The sequence below is a fragment of the Melopsittacus undulatus genome, chromosome 3 (genome assembly GCF_012275295.1).
Source record: "Melopsittacus undulatus isolate bMelUnd1 chromosome 3, bMelUnd1.mat.Z, whole genome shotgun sequence".
NCBI lineage: Eukaryota > Metazoa > Chordata > Aves > Psittaciformes > Psittaculidae > Melopsittacus > Melopsittacus undulatus.
In genome coordinates, this window is record NC_047529.1 from 116,002,790 (window position 1) to 116,016,169 (window position 13,380).

At 42.6% G+C, this 13,380-nt stretch overlaps 1 protein-coding gene across 5 annotated transcripts in view; it reads right to left on the reverse strand.

Moving 5' to 3' along the window:
- RPS6KC1 (ribosomal protein S6 kinase C1) overlaps window positions 1-11,437 on the reverse strand; it is an 89,170-nt gene extending 77,733 nt beyond the window's left edge. For 2 of the 5 annotated variants that reach the window (XM_034060895.1, XM_034060892.1), the window contains exons 1-3: window positions 11,303-11,437; window positions 6,429-6,464; window positions 1,514-1,634 (exon numbers count right to left, since the gene is read on the reverse strand). In XM_034060895.1, coding sequence (XP_033916786.1) covers window positions 1,514-1,634; window positions 6,429-6,464; window positions 11,303-11,407 — 262 coding nt within the window. In that variant the 5' untranslated portion in view covers window positions 11,408-11,437. Of the gene's footprint in view, window positions 1-1,513; window positions 1,635-5,165; window positions 5,267-5,490; window positions 5,605-6,428; window positions 6,465-11,302 lie in introns of those variants that run through there. The other 3 variants (XM_034060894.1, XM_034060893.1, XM_031044466.2) reach the window with 3 other exon arrangements.
- Window positions 11,438-13,380: the final 1,943 nt, after the last annotated feature.

The window sequence follows — 13,380 nt, forward strand, 5'->3', positions numbered from 1 at the left end:
ACACTAAAAAGCAGCATCATTCTGTACAGCTAGCAACACCTTGGAAATGCCTCAGAAACACTCACAAAGCATGCAGTAAATGCATGCCCAAAACAAACACCAAATATGCTGGACACATTAAAGAATGCTGAAAAATGCTCAAACAAAGGCTGAACATCATTCAACGTATGCATGAAGAAAAGTTACATCTCTGAAATGCTGGACACTGAAAAATAATTGCCACAGCAGTGCCTCAACAACCAAAAACACACACACAAAACAAGCCCTGACTTCACACCAGAAGCCTTGACAAAGGAAAGAGCATGAAGAGGATGCTCACCAATACATGCCAAACATGCTGGATGCTCAAACACATGAAAGGTACATGAAAAGACAACACCAAATACCAAAAAACACAGGCTAGATGCTTAAAAAAAGCCCTCAAAATGTATTAAAGCAACTTGGAAACACACTGGAAATGTCTTAGCAACCCCCAGAGAAGTGTTGGAAACTGAAAAGCCTGCCAAAAACCACAGCAAAAAAAAGAGCACATGGTAGATGCACACTAAAAAGCAGCAAACACATTTGGGGCTGTCAGCAATGCCTTCAAAACACTCATGAGTGGTAGATGCATGGCAAATGAAGTCAAACATGATGGACACTTAAAATCCACAGAAAACTGTGTAATATATGCACAGCAAAAAGAACAAACCACCAAAGAAATCCTGGACACAAAGAACACCACAGCCCTGCCTTAGGAACAAAACCCACATACAACAAAAATGCCTTAGTAACACCAAAAGCACTTTAGAAACTAAAAAGCTCACCTAAAACCAAACCCAACCAAAAACATGGGGTAGATACATGCAAAGAAATGCCAAACACTTTGTTGGACACCTGAAAACACCCAATATTAAAACACCTGGGGAAAAAGGCTCAAAAGCACATGGTGATGTGCACCAAAAAGCTTTTTTGTCATGTATTTCTCATGCAGAGCCATGATTCTCTTACAGGTTACTTTGGTGAAATAGGTAACTGCTACATGGAAAACTGATCCCAAAAGCCTATCTAGATAAAGTTGATAACTGCACTGAAATATCCAAAATAAACCCCACCACTTTCTGTAGGCATCACTTGCTACTACTTCACTACAACTCATCAGTAAATAGCAGACAGCTCATACATGAACATCCTTGGTCTTTGTTCAAGTGCTGTCCACAAAGCTAATATAGACCTCATTCTCTTGAAAACACAGAATGTATGTTGTAAAGATACAGAACATCCACATCAATACATATTCGAGCTATCATCTCTAACATGGAAGCAAGGGCTCAACTACACCTGCTTAAAAAGGTGAAGTATCAATCTACAGTAGACCTGCAGTAAGACACACTTGCAAGTAAGATATAACAGACCTAAAAGCAGATTAGTAAAAGCACGCAGAAAAGAGCTGTAGGCAGCCACAAAACAAGACTTATTTACAGATACTGAGTTATCAAAGGATTTCAGCACATCAGGAAGAAATTATGCTTACCAAATAGTATCGCTTTGGCAAAAGGTGGGAAGAGTTCTGTATGTCTGCATAGGTTTTTGTGAATTTGCCAGAGATCTTTGTGCAGCTTCTTAAAGTCACTGTATCTCTTCCAAACGACTATCTGAAGCAGAGAAAGGGGAGAGAAGTATTAGTGAGGCTCATATTGGGTTTGTATGCAATATTTATCTAATGTATATAATATATATAGAATCATAGAATCATGGAAGAGTTAGGGTTGGAAAGGACCTCAAGATCATCTAGTTCCAACCCCCCTGCCATGGGCAGGGACACCTCATACTAAACCATATATATATATGTATAATACAAATATATACGTATTGATGTTTAGCAAATCAGACCACTACCTTCAGCAAATATGTTTAACAAAAATATACAATCCGAAGTGTCAACTCTAACAACCGCAACAAAAATGGTCATTATCTGTCCCCAGCCCCATTTTGGCTATCAAGACTTTAGTGCAGAGAAAAAAATCACAAGTAAATGCTGAAGGAAACAAAGAGAGCAAAGGCAGCACTGTTTCCATCACACTGAGATCCAGACCTACACAGAGAACTAGTAAGAGAGGAGAAAATGGCAAATGGTAGCACTGCACTATCCAACACTCTATAACATGCTGTGCTCAACGCAGCTGCAGGTATGGCGAAGTGACACAACAGCAGAAGAGAAAAGGAGGCAAGAGAAATCAATACAAGACAGGGATTCTTAAGGACAGAACATTAAGCACCCAGGACAACAAACCTGCTTGCAATCTGTTTCTGCAAAATGCTGATCAGGAGTAAATGCAAGCCTACATTTGAAATGGTTTATTAGTAATAACCTTGATCCAAAAATCGAATATGCTCCTTTTGTAATCCAGGCAAAATCTCCAACTTCAGCTATGCAAAGACAGCACTGGGTCATTATCCCAGCTTTTTCTGATCCATCCCTTCCAGAAAGGAATAGTCATCTCCCAGCCAATTCCTACCTTGTCATTCCTCCATTCCTCCATCCCATTCTTTTTATTCTTTCCATTCAAGGGAGGAAGGAGAACCCAACAGGAAAATCAGGTTAGGGAAAGAACTGGGCAACTAAATTTGCATTCCATCAATTGCTAATGGGTTTGCTATCGGGATGAAAAAAATTAACACAGACATTTTATATCTTGGCCTCAGTTTTGGTCAGAGTCACAAAGCCATCATAATAAACCTTAAAACTAATGTGAAGTGACTAAAGTAGAACAGGGGAAGAAAGAAAAAGAGATGGAGACTGCAGTGTGTTCAGGAGTGGATTCCAATGTTCCATCAGTCAAATGGCACAATTAGCTTACAATTAACCATAAAGATTCCAAATACTTCTGACTGGTTTAATAGGTTGCCTCAGGAGTAACTGTAACTGAAAAACAACTTTTTCTCAAGCAAACCAGACCTAAAACCAACTAAAAGGTTTCATTTTAGAGGGGTCTTTTTTGTTGTTGTTCTTTTGTTGGAGTTTTCTAAGTTTTTTGTTAGTTTTAACACTAAGTTCTCGGGCCTTCTAAGCTGCAGCAGATACAAGTTCTACTTACAGAACAAGACAGATATATGGTAACAGGACTATTAACAGTAGATATGCAAAGCTTCAATGTGGCAACACTCTCTCCACCTTATAAACTCAGCTATGATATAACTGACTGCTATCATATATGATAAAATAGCAGCCCTGATTCAGCTTCACCTATCGTGCACACATTTCCAGGACTCCACTACCACTAGTACTTAGTGGAGTTCAACAGATAAGGGAAGATAAATCATAACCTCTGAAGAAGGCAAACTAGTCATTTTGCTATCAGAAACAATATTTTTTCAATGCTACACTTCAATCTAATCCCATATCTTGGAAGTGGATGATGAGCACTTCTTCAGCATGCATATAGAAAAGAAAATTGCTTATGATGGGGAGGTATTGAAGCATTAAGTTATTGTATTGACAGTACTTGGAGACAACATGAAAAGCTGCCAGAAAAATAAAAGCATGAGATTCTGCTCCACTTAAAAAATAGCAATTTTTACTGCTGCAAGTGATCTCTTAATAGCCAAGAGGCAAAATTAACTTGTTTGTAAGTAGCCTGCATAGCAAAAACAGTCAATGTCATCCCAAAACCTTTCACAAGCTCACAGAAATCATGCCTTTGCATGCATGTGGCTCAGTAAAGTTCCCACTCTAACATAGCTCATTAGAAATCAGATTTGGAGGAAGGACACATTGTACTTTGAGGCCCAACAAAGCACAGCAAGTGTATCACAAAACATATGTTAGACTTGTAATGCAGTAAGGTGCTTGTCATGGCTGGAGCCAGCAGATTTCTGTTAACTCATGTGATTCATCTGTTCCACAATGAACAACCCTTTCTCCTCCATGAATAAGAGAAGAAACCCACAAGACTACCCTAGCTACAACTGCCTCATACACCATGTTGCCACTATCAGTCCCCGGAAGCAAGGAAATTAAAGTCCCCTGGCTTTTCTGTATCAACTCTTCCATTCAACTTGAACTTCCTTTTTTCTTTTGAGAAGAAAGCCCTTATAAGGTTATCTTCCTCCCTGTCCCAGCAACAACAGCTGGAATTATTTCAAAGTGTAATTGGCTGCAGTGGGAGAGATGTTGTATTAGAGGCTTGTATCCCAAAGGACAGTTAAAGGAGGTGAGAGAAAACTGGCAAGCAGAGCTGAAGTCACAACACATAGCCTTATGTGCAGTTGTATATACATAATGTACGTACTAACATCACAGAAGTGGTATTGAAAGAGAACTCTGAGTAGGGAGACACAGCTAAGTGGTGCTATATAGAATCGGTTGGGTTGGAAAGGACCTTAAGCTCATCCAGTTCCAAACCTCTGCCATGGGCAGGGGCACCTCGCACTAGACCATGTCACCAAAGGCTCTGTCCAGCCTGGCCTTGAACCCTGCCAGGGATGGGGCAGCCACAGCTTCTCTGCCAGCGCCTCAGCACCCTCACAGGGAACAGCTTCTACCTTAGATCTAACCTGAACTTGCCCTGTTTCACTCTGAACCCATCACCCCTTGTCCTATCGCTACATATATGGGTGCAGGAAGGGGGTTGCATGGGACAGATCATAAAGTAACAGGGTGGTTGTGTGCACAAAATTTTGTCTACAGAATTTCTAACTGAGAATTCTGGAAAGCTGGGGGACATTTATTTTCATGGGAACGGGTTAGGAGCATATTCTTTTGCTTTCAAAGGCTGCCCACAATCTTTATTTAACATAAGCAACCAATATAAAACAGAAAAGCTCCCAACGTGTGTGGTTTTCTGACTACAATTCAGTGTTATGGCAACTACCATCTAGGATATTCCTTTTAACAACTAGGTACTTTGAGATGCTCGCTTATAACAGAATCACAGCACACCTAACATGCTACCACATGCAAAATACTTAATTTGGTACAACGAAGGGTGGAAAAGGGCAATCATCAATAAGTTCATAGCACATTCATCCTCCTTATTGTCTAGAGTATGTGGAACTCTACACTGCTAATCTAAAGCCACCAATCAAAGCTACAACCAAAGCAATGTCAAAAAGATAGTGTTTTGCTATTGTTTCAAACCTACTTAACATATATTCATGCAATACTCTAGCTGAAAGACACTTACAATATATTTTTCTGATGAATGGCTCATCAACAGCTTGCTATAAAGTGGTTTTCCCACAAATGAAGATTAAGGCAATGGCAGAATGTGCTCATGGGAAAGTTCAATTCAGAAGTCTTCCTGGAAGAGGTGAACATCAAGCTAGACTACAGTAATGCAGTTCTAAACCCAGATCCATTATTCTCTCTGATTCTGATAGGCTATTTTAATCTCCTAGAGATTAAAAAAGATAAATAAATACAAAAAGCATGAATGCTCATGTTTGTCTGATTCACAGGATTTCAAAGGATGCAACAAAAGGGTGTTAGGTGTATTAGCCAATTCTCACCTCTGCCAAGCCACTAATCAGTAACTCATGCTTGACCACACAGAGATGCAATGAATTCATTTATGGGCTCTTCTTTCATCAACTATCCAGGTTCTCCTCAACTGTAGTAAGAGACTGCACCAGAAATTGAACAGATGCGTATGTTACACAATGTCTGAAAAGCCATAAGGTTGTGCTTTTGAAGGAAGATTTTGCATGTACATCATACAACAGTACCAGTGTCCATTAGGCCAGAAGAAATCAAGGGGGGTGGGAAAAAAAGGGGTGTAATCTAAGAAACAAAACCCCACAAACCACACACACGTGATGTACTTTTTTGTCTCAATGATAATGATTCCTGCCAGCCTTTTGAGGTATTAAAAAGGCACAAGAATACAGCAGACTCTCATTCAGAGCCTTTTCAGAAGGGGCAAAGAGTAAGCAGTTTTAAAGTTTTAGTATTTTCCAGTTCTATGCTTTGCTACAGAGATACAGGCATAATCCATGACTTGCAGTCTAATCTCTCTCAAGTACTCTACATTCCTCCATTTTCCCTAATACACAGTAATGGTGTAGGCTTTTCAGTGAAGTATTGGTTAAAGCAGAAGAGTATCTACAGCTGAGACCTAAGACTTGGATTGTGGACTGATCTCTAATTTTACCAGTAGGACTCAATTTGCCAATTCCATCCCTAAGAAAAGAGCTTGAAAAGTTATCAAAGCAGTTTTGTCATCAAAAGACACTACTCCCTAAGACTTTGTTTCAAGTCAGGATTCATCACTGAGGAATGAACTGCAACATGTCACACTAGCTACTGTTGTCAACTGAAAGTTAAAGACAAATGGAAACATAAAAGAATTACAATGACAAAACACACAAATTGCTAAATTATATCACAGATGCTTCAAAAGGCATAGTGAGATTCACACAAAGACATCTGCACAAGTTTAAACTGTTACCTCCTGGACATCCTCTGGATTTTTCCTTGAAACGATCTGAAAAGCAAAACAAAAACCCATGTAAGTGCTTGGATTTCCAGTTTGGAAGATAGAGGAAGATACAATGATTTGTTGCTGTAGAGAAAAGTCTTGAAAGGGGCAAATATTTGCATGTTCCTCTGCACCCAGAAGTGTTTTCATTTAGTCTGAGAGAAGTCTAATATCCAAATATAATATGATGAAGTATTTTAGCAGCAGAGTCAATCCCTCCGATTAGAAATAGACATCCCTTATAGGCAAAATGGCACAGAAGGCATCTCAAAGCAAAGAGCACATCCCCCATCACCTTCCCAGTCTCTTCCTATTGAATTCATATTAGGGCCACATTACTCCCAATAAGCAGAGCTAATTGAAGCTACTTGGCTTAATAAAAGCCGCACACAACCTCACTGTGAATGTGAGGCTTTGCATTTACTAAGGCACTATTTCCACTTTACTTACAGCCATCAATGCGCGCACACGTCTGGCTCGATCCTTGTGTATTTGTTTCTCCTTAAGCACTCTTTGCCTAATCAATTATAAATGACTTTGTCCAAAGGAAAACTGCAGTGAAAACAAGGTTTGGCTCCATGCCATAAGGAAGCCTGTCTTTTGTCAGGATTTCTTTTCTTTAAGTAAATATTGATTGCAAAAGCCTTTGTAATCCGAGTTCTGCATTGGGCTTATAAACAGCACTAAGAGCATATCCACACAAACAAATCAGGTCAAAACATCTTTAATTCATAACTGCAATTATTTTGTGCAAGTCAGTATAGCCTTCATTATAACAGCCAAAGCTGTTTAACAAAGTAATTAGCTTCTTGTTAGCTAAAGCAAGACAGGGCATTCTCAATGCAACTGAGAGTCTCCACAGTGGCACACCCCAGAATAATCACTGCTGTAAGTGATGTAAGTAGGCAAGCCCAAGGAGTCTACACTGCCTGCACCCCAGAGACTACAACACAATCCCACTGAACCACAAACACCATGCTTAGAGCTGCTGCTCTAAGATGGAAGACAATCTATGTTTCCCCTCTTGCTAAGTGACAGCAACAAACCCCTCATATTTAGACCCCACAAATTAGCTCCCTTCCTCCCTTTCATTTTTCAGGAAGCCTCACCAAAGCCTCCCAGATTTCTATATACTGTACAGCCCAGCCACTCTCCTCTTCCACACATTCTGGAGGAGACAAGGCAGAAAGGAGAAGTGTTACCTCCTCTAGCAAGTTCTCGAAAGACCTAAAACATTCTTCTTCACAAGTCTTTCTCTCACCTTGCACACCAAAGTCCTCTTCCTCCAGCCTAGTCTGCATTAGTAAAACCTTCCTCAACTTCTCCTCACTCTGCAGTAACCTAACATTTGGCAACTTTACCTAATTTTAACCTTGGCAGCCCTTGCTCCTTCCTTCATTACCTGGCAGTTGATAGCTACAATTGGTGAAATATTACTAACCTTCTTTTCTAATAGCTGGTGTACTTGATGTAAGGAGCCTGCAGAGCTGGGGGAAGAAGGTATCACAGGCATGGCTACACATCACAGAATACCAAAGGGCACACTCCAACTGCTTTGCTTTGCAGTTCACCTTTAGTTAAAGCCTTGCAACAGTTTTGGCAGCTAGGTAAGTTACCAGATGGGCAGAAGGAGACCCAGAGAGATGAGTAATTACCCAGCCAGTTAGTAAGAATCTGGAATAAAACCCACAGACCCTGTTTCATACTTGTTCTAATGTTACATCGCCTTCCATATCTACCAGCCATGCCAACTTTAAGTCAGTACGTAATAATTTATGTGTTGTCCTACTTTGTTCTTCATATCTTTTTCTGAAGGTCAACCTGAGAAGAGGTCTGCCCCTTTAATCCAACCTAGAGACTTGGCAAAGATTATCCAATCCCCCCCACCCCCCCAAATTTCCAGTGCATGTTTTTAATCCTCCCACAAGGATCAATGCAGTCAACTCTTATAAATCTGTAATGCAAGCAGCTTTAATCTATCTTTAAAATTATCATGAGGATACCCAGCGACGAGCTAAGCAATGCATAATTACTGTGTTAGGATCTGAAAATAGATCCTACAAGGATCCTCGCTAGCAAACAAAGCATTTCAGACTATCCTGTTCTTTGTCTGACCAGCAGATATCCCACATAACTCATCAGAATTTTAATTCTCTAATCTTCAGAGTTAACTGAACTTTTATTTGTGGCCTATATTTTCAGATGCCATTAAGGACACTCCTCACAGTGTAACCCGCTTTAGGTTATTGTATCTTTAGAAATGCATATAATAAGAGACAATATTAATCTAATCTTGTCTGCATTTACTATTATTCCACAGTCTACAAGGAAATAATATATATATTCTCTGCTATACAGACAAAGCCTTTAAGAAAAAGATAGACCACCTAGTAAAGATAGACCACCTTAGCACTCAGAAGAGACTGCATGGGTAGTTGTGCCTTTCAGTCAGATGTTTAGGACATAATGAAGAAGTGCTTTCACATACATAATTATATGATATTAATATATTAATATTAATTATATCTTTCTGTTGCAATCCATTATGTTGCAACAGAAAGTTCCTTGATCTTCCTTTCACGAAGGATTCACAGACCATTGAAATGAACCCAAAATCTCCACTTGCACATACTGAGTATGCTAAATCTCAGCCAGAAGGGTACTCAACACAACTGGAAGATCCACCTCACTTTTTTCCTGGCAGTCCCTCAAAGCTGCTGAGCATCAGATCAGCAAATACAGCTGTAGTGCTGTGATACCAACCATGGAGCCAGATCACTGCAGGAACAGGAGGGAGGAATGACAGGAAAGAGAAAGGGAGGGTAACAGATTTTTTATTTCGAATCATTTTGTTCAGCATCTAACTCCTCATTTCAAGTATCAAGTACTCCATAACAACAGATTACCAGACAGGGCCTTACTGAAACAAAGGTTATTTATAGAAGTATTCAGAATCATAGCCTCATGAAATGGTTTGGGTTGGAAAGGACCATCCAGTTCCAATCCCCTGCCATGGGCAGGGATGTCTCATACTAGACCATGTTTCCCAAGCCCCATCCAACCTGGCCCTGGGATGGGGCATTTACCACATTTGTAAATCCAAAGCATCTTTTGCTGCAAAGAAGTCAAATATTTTCTCCTTTTAGAGGATTTAGGTATCAAAACACGCTGAAGAACTAACAATCTCTGGTTAGCTCAGTTTCATTCGGACAGCTCACAAACTGGTCAGCTCCATCCTCTACCCAAAATTATGCCTGATTCTCACTACCTCACTTGGAAAAGCATCAGAGCATCTACAACTTGTGGGGCAGGGAGAAAGCGCAACACTGCTCACTAGGCAGCCGTAACTTGCTCTTGAATAGTTCTGCAGAAACAAAAGCACCACAGAGCCTTTTAACAGGCTTTAGCCAGTAATAACAAAGTCACCAGACTAAAATAAGCAAAGTCTTGGCTCATTTCTGTTACTCTCCATTGCACAGACACAACTTTTTAGAACACACTAGTGCAGCCCCTCATAACTAGTGCAGAAAGAGATGATGGCACTGTTCTGTATCTCAGGAAAGGCTTTTTAGATTAGAACATCAGAGAGAAAACCACCTCTTTTCCTCTTTTTCCTTTAACAAATACTGCAGTTTACTGGACTAAAAAGAACGTTTTAAACACATCCCACATTTACAGTGGGTGGATTTGTACATATATGTTTGATTAATAAAAAAGAATTTAAAACAATATCTTAATTTCACAAGTCACACAAAGTGATCATAGCTGAACAACGCCAGAGCTACAATACACACATACATACGGAACATTGTATTCTTTGAATTTAGGGAAGGTACATAAAAAAGCACACTGTTCACAGGCAGAATGTCTACAGCTGCAATAGCTACAAGACCACAGGTCATTTAAATAAACTCTGCCCCTCCATGACACTTTCTGATGCTCTGAACATCTCCCACCACACCTGTGACCTGAACTCCTCCTGCACCTATCTCCACACTTACTCCCCTCCCTTTCTGGCTTAAATAGGAAAGCAGAGGAGAAAAGAAAGCAGGATATTTCCTTAAGTGAACAGAAGGAGCTTTCACTAAAACTAGTACCACGCCAGCTCTCCGCTTCTGTTTTCCTTCTCTTCCTGCTAGGCCTCTCTTACGCACTCAAACCCTCTTCTCCCCAATGGGGTTGAACGCTGGGCATGTGCAGCCCTTCAGAAAGGGGCTAAATATTATCCAGCTGAGCTCTGTGCTTCAGTGCAGCCATGCTGTACCTCCATACCCTGCTCCCTTGGCTTTTCCCATAGCTAACTGTACTGTGGGGCAGGTGGGAAGACAACACAATTGGGCTAAATGGGAGACTGGGAGGAGAACCACAGAATCAACCAGGTTGGAAAAGACCTGTAAGAGCATCAAGCCCAACTGCTCCCCCAGCACTGCCAAGTTTACAATCAAACCAGGGAAATAGACAAATAAGTAAACAGCTGATGTTTGTAAGCTATTCATTCACAACCCGCAACAAACAGGAAAGAAACTGACACTGCGAAGCGCCTCTGCGACCATCACGTTATGTGAAGCCACAAGTTCGCAGGAGGCGACCGAGGTTCAGCTCGGGGGACCCGCCGTGCCCGAGCCCTCCTTCCTCCCTTCCCACCCGTGCTCAATGAGGGGGGCTCCACACCGCCACCGGCCCGATGAGCACAGTGCACGCCAGGATGCCCATGGCTGTGTGCGGCTCTATTCCGCACACACAGCGGCGGCTTTACAGACCGCATCGGAGGCCGGTCGGGCCCCGGGGACGAGGGGCAGAGCTGCAGCCGGCACAGAGGAGGCCGGGGCCGGGCGCTGACTCACCCGCGCCGTGACCTTGTAGACGGTGTGCCCGCGGGGATGCCGCCGCGGCTCCGTCACCGTGTAGAAGCGGGCCAGGTCCCCGCCGCGCTCCCGCGGGCTCAGCATGCTGAACCCCCCACCGCCGACACCGCCGCCGGGCCCACACCGAAGCGGAAGCGGCGCCCCGGAACGCTCCGCTCCGCTCCGCCCCACCCGGGCGGTGCTCAGGGCCCGGCCGGGCCCGCCCCGCCGCGGGGAGCTGCGACTGTGGAGGGGTGGGCACGGGCACTTATGGATGCTTCAGCGGCTGGGCGAGGCTGGAGGCACCGCTTCCAGCTGCCGGGTATGGGGATCCCCGGTTCCTAACGGGCAGCTTGGATGTGGCCTTTTCCGGAGTCTGAAAGCCTGCCTAGCATGGGGGAGGACAAGGTGTCGTGGTCATCTAATGCGTTGGGTTGGAAAGGACCTTAAAGCTCCTCCACGGGCAGGGACCCCTTGCACTGGAGCAGCTGCTCCAAGCCCCTGTGTCCAACCTGGCCTTGAGCACTGCCAGGGATGGGGCAGCCACAGCTTCTCTGGGCACCCTGTGCCAGCGCCTCAGCACCCTCACAGGGAACAGCTTCTGCTTTAGATCTAACCTGAACTTGCCCTGTTTCAGTCTGAAACATCACCCCTTGTCCTATGTCTCCAGTCCCTGATGAAGAGTCCCTCTCCAGCATCCTTGTAGCCCCCTTCAGACACTGGAAGCTGCTCTGAGGTCTCCACGCAGCTTCTCTTCTCCAGGCTGAACAGCCCCAATGTTCACTTGACAATGATCACCAAGCCCCTTTCACATACAGGCACCCACATGGTGTGTACAGATCTTTAACAAGACCTTCCACTGACAGAGCTGGTCTGCCAATTCCAGCGTTGCCATGAGCTGTTTTCAGATATGCTGCCTTAAATGTAAAGGCTTGTAACACAGAAATGACTAATGGATTTCAAAGAGGAATGTTCACAGTTCAATGGTTACTGCATTTCCATGTTTTGTGTTTAGTATCTGTTCCAGATTCTTTAAGCTGTACCTGGACCCCTTCCTGCAGATGGGCCCTCGCATGCACATAGGTCTGCAAAACACTTTGGGGTGAGGGAACTCTCCAGGGTTTGGCATGGCTTCAGTCAGAGGAGCACAACTTTGTGCTGCAAGACGTTCTCCTGTAAGATTATAGGTATCTTCAATTAATTGGCTGTAGTGGGATCTATACAAAGGTAGATGTATGCAAATAGAGATTACACTTTAGATCATAAACTGTTAGGATTATTTTCTCTTTTTTTATCATTGTGTATCATTTAATAGCAGACAATAAAAAATCATCTTTTCATTACCAGGTCTCTCTGGTCTCATGCAGGTCTTTGACATGAAGAAAAATAACTGCATTTCTTTTTAAAAGATCAGAGGCTCTTGTACTGAAGCTCACAGTAAGCAAGTGTTTCTCCCTTGAGGACAACTGAAATGCACTGTGAATGATTATACATCAGATCTCATTCAAATTTCGATAGCCAACTGATGAATTTCATCATTCAAAAGCTAGCAATTTGGTGGGAGGAGGAAGGGAGAAGAAGCAGCAGGAGTAGAGAAGAAGACAGAGGAGAGTATATTGCAACTGCAAAACTCCATGGCTGAAATAAGGACAATAAAAATGATCAAGTGTATAGAATAGTTTCCTCATGCAGCACAATGCAGTAGTCCGAGATTTTTCAGTGTGGAAGAAGGAATAATATGAGGAGACATGATAGTGGTCCATGAAAATCATGAGTGGCATGGAGAAGATGGACAGGGATGGACTGTTCAGTCTGTTTTACCAGCAGAACCAAAGGCCAGTGAAGCTGGTACGAATGAAGTCATAAAACTAATGATAATGTAAGAGTCCTTTATATGATGAGTGCTAGACCTGCAGGACTCTTGTCAGAGGATGTTGCTGATGCAGAACATTTGCAAAGTCAGGTGCTTGGGAGAGAGAGTCACTGAGGTAACTAAAGAGACAAACACACCAGGCTTAGGATATCTGCTGAGCTGGAAGCAGCTGGAGGCAGGGAAGTGTTCATTTGAAGTTTGCCCA